The 23,077-nt window shown below is 39.6% G+C and overlaps 1 protein-coding gene across 2 annotated transcripts in view; it reads right to left on the reverse strand.

Moving 5' to 3' along the window:
• STRADB (STE20-related kinase adaptor beta) overlaps positions 1–23,077 on the reverse strand; it is a 33,947-nt gene that overhangs the window by 7,190 nt on the left and 3,680 nt on the right. For both annotated transcript variants that reach the window (XM_018060886.1, XM_018060888.1), the window contains exons 2-4: positions 22,642–22,735; positions 19,070–19,150; positions 2,860–2,959 (exon numbers count right to left, since the gene is read on the reverse strand). In XM_018060886.1, coding sequence (XP_017916375.1) covers positions 2,860–2,959; positions 19,070–19,150; positions 22,642–22,653 — 193 coding nt within the window. In that variant the 5' untranslated portion in view covers positions 22,654–22,735. The remainder of the gene's footprint in view (positions 1–2,859; positions 2,960–19,069; positions 19,151–22,641; positions 22,736–23,077) is intronic.

Consider the following 23,077-nt stretch of genomic DNA (forward strand, 5'->3'; position numbering starts at 1 on the left):
TGGCAATCTACTCCAATATTCAGATGGTAAAAGAATCTGCCTGCAGTGTGGAGACCCAGATTCGATCCCTGGGTCTGGAAGATCCCCTTGAGAAGGAAATGGCAACCCACTCCAGTATTCTTGCCTGGAAAATCCCAGGGACAGAGGAGCCTGGCAGAGTAATAATCCATCAAATATACATACTACAGTTTATTTATCTGTTCATAAGTTGATAAGGTACTTGGGTTGTTTTCAGTCTTTGGTGACTATAGAAATAAAATTGCCAAAAACATTCTTTAAGTAGACACATGTTTTCCTTTTTCTTTGGCAAATACCTTCAAGCAGGATTGCTGGATCACATATGTTTAGCCTTATAAGAAGTTCCAAAAGTGTTAGTGGCTGAATTACTTTGCATTCCCACAAGCGATGTGTACGAACTGCAGTTGCTTGACATACTTATCACATTTGTTGCTATTAGTTTTTAAACTAAAAACATCTAGAATGGTAATCTATTAACAGACATCTAATAAATATTAGTTTTCTCCTTCTCTCCACAGTCACCAAATTCTGCCACTTTTATTGTTGAAGTGAAGTTAATCTGAGGTTCATCCCTTTCTCCCCAGTATCAGCACTTGCCCAAGTCCTGTCCTTATTCTCCGGATAGACTGACTTCCTCACCTGCCCTACATTCTGAACCAGCACTGCACCAAAACCACTGATGGAGCTACTTCAAAAGCCTGTGCCAAGGTCCTATTCACCAGAAATGTTGATTCATTAGGTCTGATGGGATTCATACACTGGTGATGGGATTCATACACTGGATTCATACTCAGGTGATGAGGATAATACTTCTGGTTTTAAACCACTGATCTTCTCTTTCAGGTTATTGCCTGGAACTGCTGCCAGTTGTCCTAAATTTAATATTTTATCAAAAGAAAGGTACTACAGTGCAGCAGCTGAGAACTTAGACCTTACAAGGACAAAAGTCTGCTTTCAAATTACTTAAATTCTCAGAGTCTCAGTATCTTCATCTATTAAATGGGAGGAGTAAACAAGTGAGATGAAAAAAATTCATACAAAATGTTCAGCCTAATGCCTACTGGACGCTATTATTATCATCATCACTATTCCACAATGTCTCTCTAGCACAGAGTGTGAACCTCTAAACACCCCACATAAGGTCTTCCACATTATGTTCCAAACCTCCTTTTTCAGATGTATCCATTTATTTTTCAGATTTCTCTCCTTACTGCCTACGTTCTCTTTGTTCCTGAATCTAGGCACAGAGCAACCACCTTGATAGTCCTTCCTCAGTCACCTACTGGAGTATTTTTTTAATCTTTTTTTATTGACATCATCTGAAAGTCCTTTCTAATTTGGGGAGCATTTTCTACCAGTGCTATTTTATTGTAGAAAAAGTCAAATCCTTATTCTTTGTCACCTTGACCCTAGCAGGTGAGGGTCAATGATCTAAGCTTAGTCAACTGGAAGATGAAGTGAACGACAAAGGAAGCAGGAGCAGTCAGAATTCACTTAAAACTTACCTGCTGCTGCTGCTGCTAAGTGGCTTCAGTCGTGTCCAACTCTGTGTGACCCCATAGACGGCAGCCCACCAGGCTGCCCCGTCCCTGGGATTCTCCAGGCAAGAACACTGGAGTGGGTTGCCATTTCCTTCTCCAATGCATGAAAGTGAAAAGTGAAAGAGAAGTCACTCAGTCGTATTTGACTCTTAGCGACCCCATGGACTGCAGCCCACCAGGCTCCTCCATCCATGGGATTTTCCAGGCAAGAGTACTGGAGTGGGGTGCCATTTTTAGTAGAAGTTTTTTTCAGTTAAGTGTGGAACTCCCCAGTGGGGTCCAACGTCTGGTGGTAAAAGCACCTACTCATATACATTAGCAAGACTGCTCTTATGCTATGACCCTTCTTGTGGTTTTAGTCACAGAGCTTCTCTTGGCTTTTTCCAAGTATATTTTTCTAGCCAATGATTCTGTGAGTTAGCAAAATTGCTCAAAAAATTCCTTCTTTGATTAAGTAGTCAAGACTTCTTTCTGTTGTTTGAACAAAAACTGTGACTAGAATATTTAGTAAACTTTCCCTCATGCTTCAGGATCCAGCCCCTTTTTTGCTGTCTTCCTTGACTCCTAGAAGAGTCAAGATGAACAGCTGGATGCTCCATCTTCTGTTTCCATAATGCTTAGCATAGCTCTACTACAGTACTTTCCAGTGCATAAGACAAAGCTGTCTTTCATGTTTATCTTCCCAGAGAGGATGTGAACTCAAGTGTTTTACATGGCTTTATATCCCTGGCACCTAACACAGTACCTCTTTGCAGTGCTTAACAGATGTTTCTGAATAGTCAAAAAAATTTTCACATGTATAAGACTATAAATGATAACTCAGCCTGTTCCAAGCCTAACTGAAAAAAGTTTCTACTACAAATGGAATTTTAGGTAAGGTTTTAAGTTAAAAGAAAGTAATTTGGTTAAAGGACTGTGACTGAAAAGATTTACATGATTTGATTTAATTCAGACAAATGATTAGAGGTTTCCTACAATAAAGTAGGAAACCTTTAATAAGTACAAATAAACCTCTAATAATACAAATAAGTATTTGTCCTACAAACAAATACTTATTCAGTGTCCTCCTCCTCTACAAGTACTTCAGTGAAAAAGTAAAAATTCTAGACGGTAATCTTGAAAAAAATCTGGCTACTGTTTTAGGACAAATAAGAGTAATAGATCCATTTGACTGGCACAATTAACATTTAGTTTTATGCTGTGGGTAACAACAGAAAAAGACTGCTTACAAAATAATCATTTGTCATCAATTTCATTTCTAACAATGATGAGTCAAATAATTGCACTGTAGAATTATTACCTATTTCCACTTGGAGTTCATAGTGAGAAACATTGGTGGAACAGATCACTTCACTGGCTCTAGTGGATGAAGGCAGCAAGGAAAGGGTTGGCTCATCAACCTGCATTGTTTTGAAAATATGAAAACAAAATAGGTATAAACTTTTTTGGTGCCGCAACTGAGTCCCTTACTCCAATATAAAATAGTGATATTGTCTTTTCAAACATACAAGTGCTCATTAGGAAGATACTGAAAGGTGGCTTAAGAGACTATTTTAAGATCCAAAAAGTATTCACAATAGCTAACAAGTTATGCCCATCAGCCTGTGAAGCAGGGTAGGGCTAGAGAAGCAGATTTATAGGTAGTGAAGAACACTTTTCAGCTCAATTTTCAGGAAGCATTGTCAGGAGCTGCTAAGAATGGCTGTTGAGCCCTTGGGGTATCTAACAAATATATCAAGGGAAGAGATGTAAAGACCTATGAAAAATATCCTATTCTGCTGTTCTTGCTTCAAGTGGTTGCCAGTTACAATCATTACACATAAAGCTATTCTGCTCAACTAGTGGAGATGTTAACAGTCAGGGAACAATTTCTGTACCATGGCTTATTAAAAGAAGCTGAAGAAGTTTTTCACAAGATGAGATGAATCAGAAGGGAGGTCAGAAATAAAAATAAACCTCAAGAGATGGGAGAAAAGAATAGAGTATAGAAGTCCTGAGTTAATGACCAAGTACTACTGAGGCCTTTCACAGGGTACTATGGAGTCAAGAGTCCTAAGTCTGCACCAGATCCCAAAGGCAGTAAAATAACATGCATGCAGGAGAAAGAAGCGACCAGCACCACTGGTGTCATATGATAGCCAAGAGGATTTCCAAAAGACACTTAGCCTTTATAGGCACCAGCAGGTGGCAGGAATCTTGTTACTACCTCCAAGGTAAAGAGAATGAAGAAAGCAGTTAGAAATAACATTACTATGTACTAGGAATTCTGCTCACCACTTTTTACATTTGATTCTACATGTTCCCTAAACTTTTAAGAGAGCAGAATATAATTATAAGAGCCTGGCAAAAGGTGAATAAAGGTGAATAGTCTTCAAGAGGGATAAAAGGCTATAAAAAAGAAATTCTACCATATGACTGGAAATAATCCCAATGAAGAAAGAAATCTAAAAAACCAATTCAATTTCTTTAGAATAGTAGTCTTTTAAACTCAGATTTAAAGAACACTATAAGAGAGAGAATGAAGAGCATATAACAATTTTTAAAAAATTCAAAGTGATAAGTTGTAAGTCTGTCAGGAAGGCTAGAGTACAGAATGAATTGAGACTTACAGTTCACCACTAGAAAAAATTTGGCATCAGATTATCAGATGATGGGTTGAAATCAGGCTAATAAACCTCTACTTTGCATCCATCAATTCCATTAGGGAACAGTCTTCTTTAAACTAGAAGATGTACATAATCTGTAAATAAGTAGCTGAAGACCAAAACAGATTGTTTTAAATAGGTTCAAACCTCCAGATCAAATATCCTATTACATCTAGGATATTAAGTCTACAAATACAGCAGAACTCAGGTGAGAAACCAGAATGGAAACAGTCAAACATTAACTCAATTTTGAGAAAACGAAAAATTATAAAAGGGAAAGCTTGATGCGTTGCCCAGTAAGGTCTGGTATCAAATTACTACATACACAGTTATGGATACTTAAGAAAACAACATTAGCAGTCACAAGAAGACAAAATAGGTTTACCAAGAGTAAATCATTTTTAACCTCAGCACTCTTTTTGATTTGATAACTAGTTAGAGAATTAAAAGCAAAAATCATAGCAGTGTCCTTGTCCTTCTTAAACTTTTAAAAATAATTTCCTAAAAATTCAAAAGACTTGGCTAATGAATAGTCTAGAAAAAAGTGATGAAAACAATACCATTTATAATAGCATCAATAAGAATAAAGTACTTAGAAATTAACTTAGCCAAGGCAGTGAAAGGCCTGTACAATGGAAACTACAAAATGCTGCCAAAAGAAATTAAAGAAGACATTACTGAATGGAAACACACCTCATGTTCAAAGACTGTAAGATTTAATATTATGAAAATGCAAAGCACCTCAAATAGCAAAAACACCTTGAAAAAAAATTGGAAGACTCACTCTTCCTGATTTCAAAATCTACTACAAAGCTACAGTACTTAAAACAATGCGGTAATGACAGAAAAGACAGACATATAGGGCAACAGAACAGAGACCTCAGAAATCAAACCTCATATATATAGTCAAATGACTTTGACAAGTGTGCCAACACAATTAATAGGATTAGGTCAGTATTTTCAACAAACAGTACTAAGAACACTGGACATCCAAATGCAAAAGAATGGAGCTGGACCGTACTTACCGAAAAACTAACTCAAGATGGATCAAGAATATATGTGCAGGTCATATTTCCGATAAGAGGTTAAACAGAATACAAATTGAACTAAAACTCAAAACAAAATAAAATTCACCAACAACCCAATTCAAAAAAGGGCAAAGAACCTGAACAGACATTTCTCCAAGAACACATGTATATGGTCAATAAACACATGAAAAGGTGTTCAACAGCACTAATCATTCACTAATCACTTAGTTGCTCAGTCATGTCCGACTCTTTGCGACCCCATGAAACACAGCACGCCAGGCCTGCCTGTCCATCACCAACTCGTGGAGTCCACCCAAACCCATGTCCTTTGAGTCGGTGATGCCATCCAACCATCTCATCCTCTGTCGTCCCCTTCTCCTCCTGTCCTCAATTTTTCCCAGCATCAGGGTCTTTTCAAATGAGTCAGTTCTTTGCATCAAGTGGCCAAAGTATTGGAGTTTTAGCTTCAGCATCAGTCCTTCCAATGAACACCAAGGACTGATCTCCTTTAGGATGGACTGGTGGGATCTTCTTGCAGTCCAAGGGACTCTCAAAGAGTCTTCTCCAACACCACAGTTCAAAAGCATCAACATTGCACTCAGCTTTCTTTATAGTCCAACTCTCACATCCATACGTGACCACTGGAAAAACCATAGCCTTGCTAGATGAACCTTTGTTGGGAAAGTAATGTCTCTGCTTTTTAATATGCTATCTAGGTTGGTCCAGTACTTTGGCCACCTCATGCGAAGAGTTGACTCATTGGAAAAGACTCTGATGCTGGGAAGGATTAGGGGCAGGAGGAAAAGGGGATGACAGAGGATGAGATGGCTGGATGGCATCACTTACTTGATGGATGTGAGTTTGAGTGAACTCCGGGAGACGTTGATGGACAGGGAGGCCTGGCGTGCTGCAACTCACGGGGTCGCAAAGAGCTGGACACGACTGAGCGACTGAACTGAACTGAACTGAGGTTGGTCATAACTTTCCTTCCAAGGAGTAAGCGTCTTTTAATTTCATGGCTGCAATCACCATCTGCAGTGATTTTGGAGCCCAGAAAAATAAAACTGACACTGTTTCCACTGTTTCCCCATCTATTTCCTATGAAGTGATGGGACCAGATGCCATGATCTTCGTTTTCTGAATGTTGAGCTTTAAGCTAACTTTTTCACTCTCCTCTTTCACTTTCATCAAGAGGCTGTTTAATTCTTCACTTTCTGCCATAAGGGTGGTGTCATCTGCATATCTGAGATTATTGATATTTCTCCTGGAAATCTGGATTCCAGCTTGTGCTTCCTCCTGCCCAGCGTTTCTCATGATGTACTCTGTATATAAGTTAAATAATCAGGGTGACAATATACAGCCTTGACGTACTCCTTTTCCTATTTGGAACCAGTCTGTTGTTCCCTGAACAGTTTTATTTTTTTTTTCCAGAAAAACATCTATTTCTTTGTTGACTATGCCAAAGCCCCCCCCCCCTTTTTTTTTAACTTTACAATATTGTATTGGTTTTGCCATACATTGACATGAATCTGCCACAGGGATACATTTGTTCCCCATCCTGAACCCCCCTCCCACCTCCCTCCCCATACCATCCCTCGGGTCATCCCAGTGCACTAGCCCCGAGCACCCTGTATCATGCATCAAACTGGGACTGGCGATTCGTTTCACATATGATAGTATACATGTTTCAATGCCATTCTCCCAAATCATTCTACCCTCACCCTCTCTCACAGAGTCCAAAAGACTGTTCTGTATCTCTTTGGCTGTCTCACATACAGGGTTATCATTACCATCTTTCTAAATTCCATATATATGCGTTAGTATACTGTGTTGGTGTTTTTCTTTCTGGCTTACTTCAATCTGTATAATAGGCTCCAGTTTCATCCACCTCATTAAAACTGATTCAAATGTATTCTTTTTAATGGCTAAGTAATACTCCATTGTGTAAAGGACAGAAATGGTATGGACCTAACAGAAGCAGAAGATATTAAGAAGAGGTGGCAAGAAAACACAGAAGAACTGTACAAAAAAGATCTTCACAACCCAGATAATCATGATGGTGTGATCACTAATCTAGAGCCAGACATCCTGGAATGTGAAGTCAAGTGGGCCTTAGAAAGCATCACTACGAACAAAGCTAGTGGAGGTGATGGAATTCCAGTAGAGCTGTTTCATATCCTGAAAGATGATGCTGTGAAAGTGCTGCACTCAATATGCCAGCAAATTTGGAAAACTCAGCAGTGGCCACAGGACTGGAAAAGGTCAATTTTCATTCCTGTCCCAAAGAAAGGCAATGCCAAAGAATGCTCAAACTACCACACAATTGCACTCATCTCACATGCTAGTAAAGTATTGCTCAAAATTCTCCAAGCTGGGCTTCAGGAATACATGAACCATGAACTTCCAGATGTTCAACTGGTTTTAGAAAAGGCAGAGGAACCAGAGATCAAATTGCACTGGATCATGGAAAAAACAGGAGAGTTCCAGGAAAACATCTATTTCTGCTTTATTGACTATGCCAAAGCCTTTGACTATGTGGATCACAAGAAACTGTGGAAAATTCTGAAAGAGATGGGAATACCAGACCACCTGACCTGCCTCTTGAGAAATCTGTATGCAGGTCAGGAAGCAACAGTTAGAACTGGACATGGAACAACAGACTGGTTCCAAATAGGAAAAGGAGTAGGTCAAGGCTATATATTGTCACCGTGCTTATTTAACTTACACGCAGAGTACATCATGAGAAACGCTGGACTGGAAGAAACATAAGCTGGAATCAAGATTGTCAGGAGAAATATCAACCACCTCAGATATGCAGATGACACCACCCTTATGGCAGAAAGTGAAGAATTAAACAGCCTCTTGATGAAAGTGAAAGAGGAGAGTGAAAAAGTTGGCTTAAAGCTTCAGAAAATGAAGATCATGGCATCTGGTCCCATCACTTCATGGGAAATAGATGGGGAAACAGTAGAAACAGTGTCAGACTTTATTTTTTTGAGCTCCAAAATCACTGCAGATGGTGACTGCAGCCATGAAATTAAAAGATGCTTACTCCTTGGAAGAAAAGTTATGACCAACCTAGATAGCACATTCAAAAGCAGAGACATTACTTTGCCGACTAAAGTCCGTCCAGTCAAGGCTATGGTTTTTCCTGTGGTCATGTATGGATGTGAGAGTTGGACTGTGAAGAAGGCTGAGTGCCAAAGAATTGATGCTTTTGAACTGTGGTGTTGGAGAAGACTCTTGAGAGTCCCTTGGACTGCAAGGAGATCCAACCAGTCCATTCTGAAGGAGATCAGCCCTGGGATTTCTTTGGAAGGAATGATGTTAAAGCTGAAGCTCCAGTACTTGGCCACCTCATGCAAAGAGTTGACTCATTGGAAAAGACTCTGATGCTGGGAGGGATTGGGGGCAGGAGGAGAAGGGGACGACCGAGGATGAGATGGCTGGATGGCACCACTGACTCGATGGACGCGAGTCTTGAGTGAACTCCGGGAGTTGGTGATGGACAGGGAGGCTTGGCATGCTGTAATTCATGGGGTCGCAAAGAGTCAGACACGACTGAGCGACTGAACTGAACTGAACCACAGTTTTCTTATCCATTCGTCTGTTGATGGACATCTAGGTTGCTTCCATGTCCTGGCTATTATAAACAGTGCTGCAATGAACATTGGGGTTACGTGTCTCTCTCAATTCTGGTTTCCTCGGTGTGTATGCCAGCAGTGGGATTGCTGTATTATATGGCAGTTCTATTTCCAGGTTTTTAAGGAATCTCCACACTGTTCTCCATAGTGGCTGTACTAGTTTGCATTCCCACCAATAGTGTAAGAGTGTTCCCTTTTCTCCACACCCTCTCTAGCATTTATTGTTTGTAGACTTTTGGATAGTAGCCATTTTGACTGGCATGAAATGATTCTTCATTGTGGTTTTAATTTGGATTTCTCTGATAATGAGTGATGTTGAGCATCTTTTCAAGTGTTTGTTAGCCATCTCTATGTCTCCTTTGGAGAAATGTCTGTTTAGTTCTTTGGCCCATTTTTTGATTGGGTTGTTTATTTTTCTGGAATTCAGCTGCAGGAGTTGCTTGTATATTTTTGAGATTAATTCTTTGTCAGTTGCTTCATTTGCTATTATTTTCTCCCATTCTGAAGGCTGTCTTTTCACCTTGCTTCCTTTGTTGTGCAGAAGCTTTTGATTTTAATTAGGTCCCACTAGTTTATTTTTGCTTTTATTTCCAATATTCTGGGAGGTGGATCATAGAGGATCCTGCTGTGATTTATCTCAGAGAGTGTTTTGCCTATGTTCTTCTCTAGGAGTCTTATAGTTTCTGGTCTTACATTTAGATCTTTAATCCATTTGAGTTTATTTTTGTGTATGGTGTTAGACAGTGTTCTAGCTTCATTCTTTTACAAGTAGTTGACCAATTTTCCCAGCACCACTTGTTAAAGAGATTGTCTTTTCTCCATTGTATATTCTTGCCTCCTTTGTCAAAGATAAGGTGTCCATAGGTGCGTGGATTTCTCTCTGGGCTTTCTATTTTGTTCCATGGATCTATATTTCTGTCTTTGTGCCAGTGCCATACTATCTTGATGACTGTGGCTTTGTAGTAGAGCCTGAAGTCAGGCAGGTTGATTCCTCCAGTTCCATTCTTCTTTCTCAAGATTGCTTTGGCTTCGACGTTTTTTTGCATTTCCATACAAATTGTGAAATTATTTGTTCTAGCTCTGTGAAAAATACCGTTGGTAGCTTGATAGGGATTGCATTGAATCTATAGATTGCTTTGGGTAGTATACTCATTTTCACTACATTGATTCTTCCGATCCATCAACACAGTATATTTCTCCATCTATTAGTGTCCTCTTTGATTTCTTTCACCAGTGTTTTACAGTTTTCTATATATAGGTCTTTTGTTTCTTTAGGTAGATATATTCCAAAGTATTCTTTTCGTCACAATGGTGAATGGAACTGTTTCCTTAATTTCTCTATTTTCTCATTATTATTGTATAGGAATGCAAGGTATTTCTGTGAGTTGATATTATATCCTACTACTTTACTGTATCCATTGATTGGCTCTAGTAATTTTCTGGTGGAGTCTTAAGGGTTTTCTATGTAGAGGATCATGTCATCTGCAAACAGTGAAAGTTTTACTTCTTCTTTTCCAATTTGGATTCATTTCTTTTTCTGCTCTGATTGCTGCGGCCAAAACTTCCAAAACTATGTTGAATAGTAGTGGTGAAAGTGGGCACCCTTGTCCTGTTCCTGACTTTAGGGGAAATGTTTTCAAATTTTCACCGTTGAGGATAATGTTTGCTGTGGGTTTGTCATATGTAGCTTTTATTATGTTGAGGTATGTTCCTTCTATTCCTGCTTTCTGGAGGGTTTTTACCACAAATGGGTGTTGAATTTTGTCAAAGGTTTTCTCTGCATCTATTGAGATAATCATATGGCTTTTATTTTTCAGTTTGTTAATGTGGTGTATTACATTGATTTGTGGATACTGAAGAATCCTTGCATCCCTGGGATAAAGCCCATTTGGTCATGAGGTATGATCTTTTTAATGTATTGTTGGATTCTGATTGCTAGAATTTGTTAAGGATTTTTGCATCTATGCTCATCAGTGATATTGGCCTGTAGTTTTCTTTTTTTGTGGCACCTTTGTCAGGTTTTGGTATTAGGGTGATGGTGGCCTCATGAATGAGTGTGGAAGTTTACCTTCCTCTGCAATTTTCTGGAAGTTTGAGTAGGATAGGTTTTAGCTCTTCTCTAAATTTTTGGCAGAATTCAGCTGTTAAGCTGTCTGGACCTAGGCTTTTGTTTGCTGGAAGATTTCTGATTACAGTTTCAATTTCTGTGCTTATGATGGGTCTGTTTAGATTTTGCATTTCTTCCTGGTTCAGTTTTGGAAAGTTGTACTTTTCCAAGAATTTGTCCATTTCTTCCACGTTGTCCATTTTATTGGCATACAACTGCTGATAGTAGTCTCTCATGATCCTTTGTATTTCTGTGTTGTCTGTTGTGATCTCTCCATTTTCATTTCTAATTTTATTGATTTGATTTTTCTCCCTTTGTTTCTTGATGAGTCTGGCTAATGGTTTGTTAATTTTATTTATCCTCTCAAAGAACCAGCTTTTGGATTTGTTGATTTTTGCTATGGTCTCTTTTCTTTCTTTTGCATTTATTTCTGCCCTAATTTTAAAGATTTCTTTCTACTAACCCTGGGGTTCTTCATTTCTTCCTTTTCTAGTTGCTTTAGGTGTAGAGTTAGGTTATTTGACTTTTTTCTTGTTTCTTGAGGTATGCCTGTATTGCTATGAACCTTCCCCTTAGCACTGCTTTTACAGTGTCCAACAGGTTTGGGGTTGTTGAGTTTTCATTTTCATTCGTTTCTATGCATATCTTGATTTCTTCTGTGTGCTGGTTATTCAGCAGCGTGTTGTTCAGCCTCCATATGTTTGAATTTTTAATAGCTTTTCTCCTGTAATTGAGATCTAATCTTACTGCATTGTGGTTAGAAAACATGCTTGGAATGAGTTCAATTTTTTTGAATTTACCAAGGCTAGATTTATGGCCCAGGATGTGATCTATCCTGGAGAAGGTTCCGTATGCACATGAGAAAAAGGTGAAATTCACTATTTGGGGGTGAAATGTCCTATAGATATCAATTAGGTCTAACTGGTCTATTGTATCCTTTAAAGTTTGGGTTTTCTTGTTAATTTTCTGTTTAGTTGATCTATCCATAGGTGTGAGTGGGGTATTAAAGTCTCCCATCATTATTGTGTTATTGTTAATTTCCCCTTTCATACTTGTTAGCATTTGTCTTACATATTGCAGTGCTCCTATGTTGGGTGGATATATAATTGTTATATCTTCTTCTTGAATTGATCCTTTGATCATTATGTAGTGTCCTTCTTCATCTCTTTTCAAGCCTTTGTTTTAAAGTCTATTTTATCTGATATAGTATTGCTACTCCTGCTTTCTTCTGGTCTCTATTTGCGCGGAATATAATTTTCTAGCCCTTCACTTTCAGTCTGTATGTGTCCCTTGTTTCCAGGTGGGTCTCTCGAAAGACCCCTATATATGGACAACATATCTTGTTTTTGTATCCATTCAGCCAGTCTTTGTCTTTTGGTTGGGGCATTGAACCCATTTACATTTAAGTAAACTATTGACAAGTATGATTCCATTTCTATTTACTTTGTTGTTTTGGGTTCAAGTTTATACACCCTTTCTGTGTTTCCTGTCTAGAGAAGATCCTTTAGCATTTGTTGGAGAGCTGCTTTGGTGGTGCTGAATTCTCTCAGCTTTTGCTTCTCTGTAAAGCTTTTGATTTCTCCTTCATATTTGAATGAAATCCTTGCTGGGTACAGTAATCTGGGCTGTAGATTATTTTCTTTCATCACTTTAAGTATGTCCTGCCATTCTCTCCTGGCCTGAAGTTTCTATTGAAAGATCAGTTGGGAATCCCCTTGTGTGTTATTTGTTGTTTTCCCCTTGCTGCTCTTAATATTTGTTCTTTGTGTTTGATCTTTGTTAATTTGATTAATATGTGTCTTGGGGTGTTTTGCCTTGGGTTTATCCTGTTTGGGACTCTCTGGGTTTCTTGGACTTGGGCGATTATGTCCTTCCCCATTTTAGGAAGTTTTCAACTATTATCTCCTCAAGTATCTTCTCATGGTCTTTCTTTTTGTCTTCTTCTTCTGGGACTCCTATGATTCGAATGTTGGGGCATTTAACATTGTCCCAGAGGTCTCTGAGATTGTCCTCATTTCTTTTAATTCGTTTTTCTTTTTCCCTCTCTGTTTCATTTATTTCTACCATTCTATCTTCTACCTCCATTATTCTACTGTTGGTTCCCTCCAGAGCGTTTTTGAACTCATTTATTGCATTATTCATTATATATTCACTCTGTTTTATTTCTTCTGCTGCTGCTGCTAAGTTGCTTCAGTCATGTCCGACTCTGTGCGACCCCACAGACAGCAGCCCACCAGGCTCCCCTGTCCCTGGGATTCTCCAGGCAAAAACACTGGAGTGGGTTGCCATTTTCTTCTCCTAGGTCCTTGTGAAACCTTTCTTGTATCTTCTCAATTCTTGTCTCCTCTCAATCCTTGTCTCCAGGCTATTTATCTGTAACTCCATTTTGTTTTCAGGATTTTGGATCATTTTTACTATCATTATTCAGAATTCTTTATCACGTAGATTCCCTATCTCTTCCTGTTTTCTTTGGTTTGGTGGGCATTTTTCCTGTTCCTTTACCTGCTGGGTATTTCTCAGCCTCTTCATCTTGTTTATATTGCTGTGTTTGGGGTGGCCTTTCCATATTCTGGCAGTTTGTGGAGTTCTCTTTATTGTGGAGTTTCCTCCCTGTGGGTGGGGTTGGACAGGTGGCTTGTCAAGATTTCCTGGTTAGGGAAGCTTGTGTTCGTGTCTGATGGGTGGAGCTGGATTTCTTCTCTCTGGAGTGCAATGAAGTGTCCAGTAATCAGTTATGAGATGTTAACGGGTTTACGTCAAGGCTGTATATTGTCACCCTGCTTATTTAACTTTTATGCAGAGTACATCATGAGAAACGCTGGGCTGGAAGAAACACAAGCTGGAATCAAGACTGTCGGGAGAAATATCAATCACCTCAGATATGCAGATGACACCACCCTTATGGCAGAAAGTGAAGAGGAACTAAAAAGCCTCTTGATGAAAGCGAAAGAGGAGAGCGGAAAAGTTGTCTTAAAGCTCAACATTCAGAAAACGAAGATCATGGCATCTGGTCCCATCACTTCATGGAAAATAGATGGGGAAACAGTGGAAAGAGTGTCAGACTTTATTTTTTGGGGCTCCAAAATCACTGCAGATGGTGACTGCAGCCATGAAATTAAAAGACGCTTACTCCTTGGAAGAAAAGTTATGACCAACCTAGATAGCATATTCAAAAGCAGAGATATTACTTTGCCAACTAAGGTCCATCTAGTCGAGGCTATGGTTTCTCCTGTGGTCATGTATGGATGTGAGAGTTGGACTGTGAAGAAGGCTGAGTGCCAAAGAATTGATGCTTTTGAACTGTGGTGCTGGCGAAGACTCTTAAGAGTCCCTTGGACTGCAAGGAGAGCCAACCAGTCCATTCTGAAGGAGATCAGCCCTGGGATTTCTTTGGAAGGAATGATGCTAAAGCTGAAACTCCAATACTTTGGCCACCTCATGGAAGAGTTGACTCATTGGAAAAGACTCTGATGCTGGGAGGGATTGGGGGCAGGAGGAGAAGGGGACGACAGAGGATGAGATGTCTGGATGGCATCACTGACTCGATGGACGTGAGTCTGAGTGAACTCCTGGAGTTGGTGATAGACAGGGAGGCCTGGCGTGCTGCAATTCACGGGGTCACCAAGAGTTGGACACGACTGACTGACTGATCTGAATGGGTTTGGAGTGACTTTGGGCATCCTGTATATTGAAGCTCAGGGCTATGTTCCTGTGTTGCTAGAGAATTTATGTGGTATGTCTTGCTCGGGAACTTGTTGGCCCTTGGGTGGTGCTTGGTTTCAGTGTAGGTATTGAGGCGTTTGATGATCTCCTATCGATTAATGTTCCCTGGAGTCAGGAGTTTTCTGGTGTTCTCAGGATTTGGACTTAAGCCTCTCGTCTCTGGTTTTCAGTCTTATTCTTATAGTAGGCTCAAGACTTCTCCATCCGTCACTTTCAAGGCGGTTCCCTCTGTTTTGGCTTCTTCTGTTTGCTGGTCTCTTCAATGTCTAATTTCTGCCCTGACACAAGGGGGCGGTGGTGGACACTTTTTTAGGCTCCCTTGTTCAGTCATGCTGTGGGGAGGGAGGAACACTGCAAACAAATAACACTGGCATGTGCTCGCAGTGTCTCAGCCACACTGGGTTTGCCCCTGCTCACGGCGTGTGTTCTTTCCCTGTCTACACTGCTTAGGCTCTAGGTTGCTCTGCCGGGAACTGTCTGAGCCCAGCCCTGGGTTGTATGCATTTCCCAGGTCTAAGCCACTCAGGTTCAGGTACTCAGGTACTCCTCAAAGGTGCAGACTCGGTTGGGCCTGCGTTTTGTGCCCTTCCCAGGTCTGAACAGCTCAGGTGACCAGGTGTTTGGCAAGCATGGTTGCTGTAACTTATCACCTCCCCTGTCCCTGCCGCTCGGTTTTCTGGGTGTACATCCGATGCACCTTCTCAGGCGGATTCGACCATCCAGAATCCCAAGAAGTCTTGGTTAGCAACGAAGCCTGCTTGCAGTTTGGTAGATGATGCCTCTCTGGGGCTGCAATTGCCCACTTCCGGCTCTGGCTGCCCTCACCTGCCTGTCTCTTGCGGGTGATGGGCCGGTTCGCAGCCAGCTAGCTCTGCTCAGCCCTTTGGTTGTGTGTAGGGCCTGGCAGTGTCTTAGGTTAGGGCTTTCCGTGGGGTAGCTATCCGACAGTCTGGTTTGCTATCTCAAGTTACTTCCCTCAGATTGCCCTCAGGGCATTCAGGCCCAGTCCTTACTCTAAGCAACGCAGCAGCCCGCACCTCCCTGCCTAGCCCCCCTTGCTAGTGGTAGATGCAGGCGTCTGCACTGCTTCTCTGTTGGGAGTTACCATTGGGCACAGAATCTATGGGTTTTAATTATTTGTTTATTTTTCCTCCCGGTTATGTTGCCCTCTGAGGTCCCAAGGCTCGTCACAGACTTGCCAGTGAGAGTGTTTCCTGGTATTTGGAAACTTCTCTCTTTTTTTAAGACTCTCTTCCCGGGACGCATCTCCGTCCCTACCTCTTCTGTCTCTCTTTTTATCTTTTATATTTTTTCCTACCTCTTTTGGCTGCTTTTCTGGGTGCCTGATGTCCTCTTGTGGAATTTACTCAGTGTTCAAATGTTCTTGTGATGGATTTGTGGGGGAGAAGTGGTCTCCCCGTCCTATTCCTCCACCATCTTAGGACTGCCCCCTCCTGCCCTGCCCCCTGCCATGTCCAGTTCTAACTGTTGCTCCTGACTTGCATATAGGGTTCTCAAGAGGCAGGTTAGGTGGTCTGGTATTCCCATCTCTTGAAGAATTGTCCACAGTTTCTTGTGATCCACACAGTCAAAGGCTTTGGCATAGTCAAAAAAGCAGAAAGAGATGTTTTTCTGGAACTCTCTTGCTTTTTCCATGATCCAGTGGATGTTGGCAATTTGTTGTCTGGTTCCTCACCTTTTCTAAAACCAGCTTGAACATCTGGAAGTTCGCAGTTCACATATTGCTGAAGCCTGGCTTGGAGAATTTTAAACATCACTTTACTAGCATGTGAGATGAGTGCAACTGTATGGTAGTTTGAGCATTCTTTGGCATTGCCTTTCTTATCTAATCACTGAAAACTGAAAGTGAAGTCACTCAGTCGTGTCCGACTCTTTGTGACCCCACGGACTGCAGCCCACCAGGCTCCTCTGTCCATTGGATTCTCCAGGCAAGAATACTGGAGTGGGTTGCCATTTCCTCCTCCAGGGCATCTTCCCAACCCAGGGATCAAACCCACGTCTCCTGCATTGCAGGCAGACGCTTTAACCTCTGAGCTACCAGGGAAGCCCTATCTAATCATTAGGGAAATGCAAATCAAAACTACCATGAGATACCAACTCCCATCCTTTACAATGGCTGTTATCAAAAAGCAGAAAATAATGAGTTTTGGAGAGAAAGTAGAGAAACTGGAACTCTTATGCACTGCTGGTGGGAAGGTAAAATGGTACAGCTACTATGGAAAACAGTATGGTGGCTCCTCAAAAAATTTAAATAGAATTACCATATGATCCAGCAATTCCGCTTCTGGGTATGTACCTAAAAGAATTGAAATCACAATCTCAAAGAGATTTGTATACCCATGTTCACAGAAGCACTATTCTTCATAAGAGCGGCAATGTGGAAGCAACCCAAGTTTTCAACAGCAAATAAATGAAGAAGCAAAATGTAGTGTACACATATAATGAAGAATTATTCAACCTTAAAGATTAAGGAAATTCTGCAATATGCTGCAATACCAATGAACCTTGAGGGTATTATGCTAACTGAAAATTCTCAGTCAGAAAATAATAAATACAGTACTTATATTGGTACTTAGAGTAGTCAAATATCAGAGACAGAAAGTGGTTTCCAAGAGGTGGGGAGTTATGGAGATGAAGAGCAGTGATGGTTGTACAATATTATGAATTATTTGATGCCACTGAACTATATACTTAAAAATGGTTAAGATGGTAAATTTTATGTTGTATGTATCCTACCACAATATTTCCCCTACTCCTTGCCCCTGCTGGGGAAAAAAAAAAAAAAAAGGCAGCACTTCTGGAAGTTCCCTGAGTTCTAGGCATCTCTCTTGGTAACAGCAAAGAGTCAACAACAGACACTTTACTTTCTAAACTCTACCTCAGTCTGAAGGGTAATACTTGAATGAAAACTAGGACTGGATACTGTATTCTATTGTACAAAAGGGTATGTAACTAGAAGACTTAAAAGTATTAGTGAGTAAAAAGTGAAATGACAAAAATGACAACTGAAGATAAGATCAGGATAAATTTATAAACAAAACTAAGTAAGATCACTCTATTTTGTAGGGCTAAGGTATTTGCAAGGCAGATTCTATTTTATAGAAATAATTATATAATAAAGATTTAGAGATTAAAGGTAGAAGATCCCAGAGAAACATTTATTTATTAGCATGTTTCTTTAAATATTATTTAATGTATCAGTTATTACCCAGGGATGATAAAGAAGACAGGATGCCTATTTTGGCGGGTTCATGTGGCGAGACATATACATCAATCATTGTGAGATTAATATAGTAAATGCCTTTTTATGAGGATGTCTAAGATCTGCAGGAGCATAACAGAATTAAAGATACAAGAGCAAAGGCTTCAGATGTGATATTTGAGCCAATTCTTTAAGCAAGAGGAAGAATTTTTGAGGCAGAAAATCAAAAAGGGTATTTCAAGCAGAAATAAAAGTATGTGCTAAGACTCAGTAATAATAAATGAAACTCAAAAATCAGACATATTCCATACCATTAAAAGTCCTTATAGCACTTTAAGAAATTTAGGCTTTATGCCACAGGATTTAGGAAATCAATGGCAATTTTAAAGCTGGAAAGTGGCACAAACAGGCCTGTTCAGGTAACAGTGTTGAATACTGACCTAAGTGGGAGATCATAAGAGGTTATATGTATGACTAGGAAACTACAAGCAATGAGTTTACCTACAATAGTCCAGGTGAGAGATGATGAGATCTGAGTATTAACAGTGATCAGGTGAAGGAGGGGATGGACTCATGGGCATTTCAAAGACTATATAACTAGATGTGAGGGCAAAGGAAGAGGCAGTGTGAGGATAACTACAAAGTTCCCAGTAAGGGTGATTTAGCAGATGGATTTTCATTTGCCAAAGCTGGAAATTCAATAGGTCAGTGAGGTCTAAGAGAAGATTAAGGTTTTACTCAAATTGCTATAGAGATAGCTTTCAAAACTCTAGCCAGAGGTATTCTATAGACACATCTGATACCCAGGAAAGAGTCAAAGCTGCCGGTAAAAATTTGAGAATCATCAGTCCTGCCTGATGACCAGGTCCCCTATCAACCTGAAGGATAACCTTAGGTACCTGTAGACAATCTGAAATCTGACCAACTGAAACCACAGGAGCCTGTGAGACTGCTTAGGGAGAGTCTGTTTAGGCAGAAGAACAGAGATCAATTATAGACTTCTGGAGAACAGCTTAGGTAGAGGTAGGAAAAAGAGTAGGAAGAAAAGAAAAAGAGGTAAAGGAGAACTAAAAATTATATTCTATAAAATAGCATTACAGGAGGCAGAAGAAGAACATTTGTACTCAACCATTTTCTTACCAAATTTTGATGGGTACTGGTTTCAGACTGTTTTTCAGGTCTGAGTGATTCAACTTGTGTTCGTGAAGTGCAGAAACAATCCTGTAAAGTCAGAAATATATTAAATAAGTGAAAAATCAAAAACACTGTATGGGTGGCACATGGATACAAAGTGAGGAACAGAGAAAAGGGGCAACATGCAGGAGCCTGAACTGGAGCCAAGATTCATACCGGGGGAGAAGGGAGAAGCAGCTGGGTATGCAGAAGACAAACTTCATATCTGCTGTAGTGTTACTTGGTGCTACCTCTGACTCTTGCTCTCTACCCTGGAGGAAATACCTATTCATTCTTACTGCAGGTGCTAGTATTTAACTTTTTCATCATCTTTGCAGTTTTCTTCTGAGTGTTTAGCTAGAGATTATTTTGTTGTACTCATATCATTTTTCTTGATCCTCAGATTTTTTTCCCTCAGGTGTAGTAACCATGTTTATCTATATTTAAACCACATATTGAGTATACTTGGAACCAATGCTGTTTTCTAAAGTGATAAAGATCTCTAACCAACTCAAATCAAATTAAGAAACTTAGTTCCATTATCACAATTTACATTTTCCTGCATTTTAACTCGAGGTTCTATTATCACATACTGTCAATAAAGAAATGTAACACCTAAACATGATAGCAATGTGAAGCTGATGTTACATTATTTAGGAAGAAAATGTGCCCCCCAAAAAAGTATAAACAAGCTATATGAAAGAGATTTTTAATTAATGTCAAGCATCTCACGAACATTCATTTTTATATGAACATTAACGTATAATTGGGTCCCTGGTGGCTCAGACAGTAAAGAATATGCCTGTAATACAGGAGACCTGGGTTTGATTCCTGAGTCCTGAAGATCTCTTGGAGTGGGGAAAGGCTACCCACTCCAGGATTCTTCCTTGGAGAATTCCATGGACAGAGGAGCCTGGTGGGCGTCCATGCGGTCACAAAGAGTCAGACATGACTGAGTGACTAACACTTTCACTTTTCACTACTAAAGTATAATATCAACTGAGTCTTTAAGATAAATCCATCCATGTCTACTTAATGGTTTCAGTTACTTACTTAATCAAACCAAAATCCTTTCTCTAAAAATATGCCATAATTTCTCACTAATCAAATTAATAATTTTCTCAGTTAGCCTAAATTACTGATTAAATTGAATTCCTATAGTATGTATATTATCAATCTTACTACAATAATCTTAAATAGATCCCCATCATTTTATGTAAAATGTGCCCTCAAAGAACAGGAGCTAAGAGTGCCTAGATAGCTGTAGAATCATTTCCTTTGCAAAGTTCTATAGGGTGAATAAAATTTATAATAAAACAGTTTTTGAAGATACTATTGTTGTTCATATAAAAAATAATCACCAGTTAGGTCATTTATATGTTATTTGGTACTTAAATATATTTTCCAACATTTACCCTGAATCTTTCACAATAATCATTAATATTTTGTGTGAAAAAGGGTTAACACAGCAGGCCTAAAACTGCTATCCTTGGAAAGGCCTGCTTGCAAGGCTGACACTTGGCTGGTATCTAGGAACTCGGATTTTGGGAGGGTTCCCACCATTCCTTGATAAGAATGGATCACGGTGCCTAAACTGTTTGTGCAAACGACATGGTTTATACTATACTTTTTTCTAAGAGTGTGAAATTTCGTTACTTGCTGCTCCTTTGAAAACACCATTTCCTACCTGTTAAACAGACAGTAAACTTTGAACAGGGAAGAATCCTTCCTTAACTTTATCTGAGTTGCACAAATATCTCATTGAGGAGAAAACATGAAGGTTTTGATTCAAAAGAGTCTAAATATTTCATCATTGCAAGAAGAATATAAACTGAAATTATTAACAAACTGAACAAATATAAATGACCCACTATCAAATTCTATTTTTCCAAAAAAATCCATAATTATGAAATAATAGATTAAGTAAGATGTCTTTCCCCCCAAATTTGGAAACCTAGGCAACCACATAGCCCTTTGAACCTCAGGATCTTCATCTATCAAATATCCCTTTACATCTCATCCAACCTACAAATTGACATAAAATTGTTAAATCTTAGATAATCCATTAGAGCAGAAACTATGGTCCATGAATCAAATCTGACCCACCACCTGTTTTAGTGTGTAAAGTTTTACAGAAACACAGATATTTGCATTTAATTCATATTGCCTATGGAGAAGGCAATGGCACCCCACTCCAGCACTCTTGCCTGGAAAATTCCATGGACAGAGGAGCCTGAAAGGCTGCAGTCCTTGGGGTTGCTAAGAGTCGGACACAACTGAGCGACTTCACTTTCACTTTTCACTTTCATGCACTGGAGAAGGAAATGGCAACCCACTCCAGTGTTTTAGCCTGGAGAATCCCAGGGACGGGGGAGCCTGGTGGGCTGCCGTCTATGGGGTCACACAGAGTCGGACATGACTGAAGCGACTTAGCAGCACACTGCCTATGGCTGCTTTGGTAACAAAAGAGTAATTTAATGGAGATCATATAGCACACAAATCCTACCTGACCCTCTAAAGAAAAAGTCTGCAGATCTTGCTTTAGAAAAATGAGGTAATATTTCACCTCAATGTATTTTCCAGATATATAAAGCTCCCCTTTTAGGTAGATAAACTTTACTTTAAACACAAAGTAAATGCATTCTATATTATCCAAATAACCAACAATATAGTCTCCTAACTTCATAGTCCTGCCTCTCAGATTTGGCAACTGATGGAGTGAATTGGCAGATATGAGTTTGATCCTTGCCTCTAATTCTTTGCAATCTTAGACCAAACTCTAAATGAGGATTATACCACCTGCCCTGCCAATCACTAACAATTTTGAAGACTAAGAGAGATATATTAAAGTATTTGAAAATTACATATGCACCCACCACTTTTTAAAAGATCACTGCTTTAATAATTTAAATATTCAAATAAAGTATTACATTCTATATTAAGACACAATGGAAGTCCTGAAACTACTTAATCTAGACTAGATACCATGAACTTCATACAAAACAGAAACCAAGTTAGTATCTATATATCATATTATACATTGATCCAAATGTATCTTGTCTTGCTAAGTCAAGGGGCTTATTTTTCATACTGTTTTGCTTGCTGCTGCTAAGTCGCTTCAGTCGTGTTCGACTCTGTGTGACCCCATAGACGGCAGCCCACCAGGATCCACCATCCCTGGGATTCTCCAGGCAAGAACACCTTTAGTCAAATGGTAATTTGTAAAAAGGGATTTCTGAAAGATTTAAAGAATAAGCCTGGATGGAAGAGGAATATCTAAGGATAGTAAATGTATGAGAAAAAGTGTGTTTGGGACAAAGGAATAGAGGGAGTATATCTGAAAAGTATAGGAGAAGCTCTTTTTTAAAGAGACAAAAACTCAGTGAGAACTTATGTTTAAAGACCAGAAGTCAGTCAGATCAAAATAACATCTCAGAGCATAAGAATATTCCATCAGACTACTCCTTCTCTTATGGCTTTACACTAATATCTAACTACTCTGTTGATGCAAAATTAGATCCACATTTATAAAAACTTACCAAAAGAGACATTGAATCGCTTTAGTTCACAGAAAGTAACAAAAATCCATCTACTCCAAAGATTTCTGCTTTAATCTTCAGATACTGAAATATCCTAGTATGAAAAACAGAAGCAAAATAACATATTTACATAACAATTCCTTAAAGATCTAGTTGCCAAAACCCACCACTATTTGGGCAGCTGTTCCCTGACACAAGGACTACCGACGTTTCTGAAAGGTGTTCTTAAAGACCGTTTCTGTTTATCGAATGCCATTTCGGACCTGATATCACAAGAGATATCAGATATTACCCACTCCAGCATTCTTGGGCATCTCTGGTGGCCCAGCTGGTAAAGAATCCACCAGCAATGCAGGAGATCTGGGTTCAATACCTGGGCTGGGAAGATCCCCTGGAGAAGGGAAAGTCTACCGACTATAGTATTCTGGTGGTTGCA

This window comes from Capra hircus, chromosome 2, assembly GCF_001704415.2.
Source record: "Capra hircus breed San Clemente chromosome 2, ASM170441v1, whole genome shotgun sequence".
Classification (NCBI taxonomy): domain Eukaryota; kingdom Metazoa; phylum Chordata; class Mammalia; order Artiodactyla; family Bovidae; genus Capra; species Capra hircus.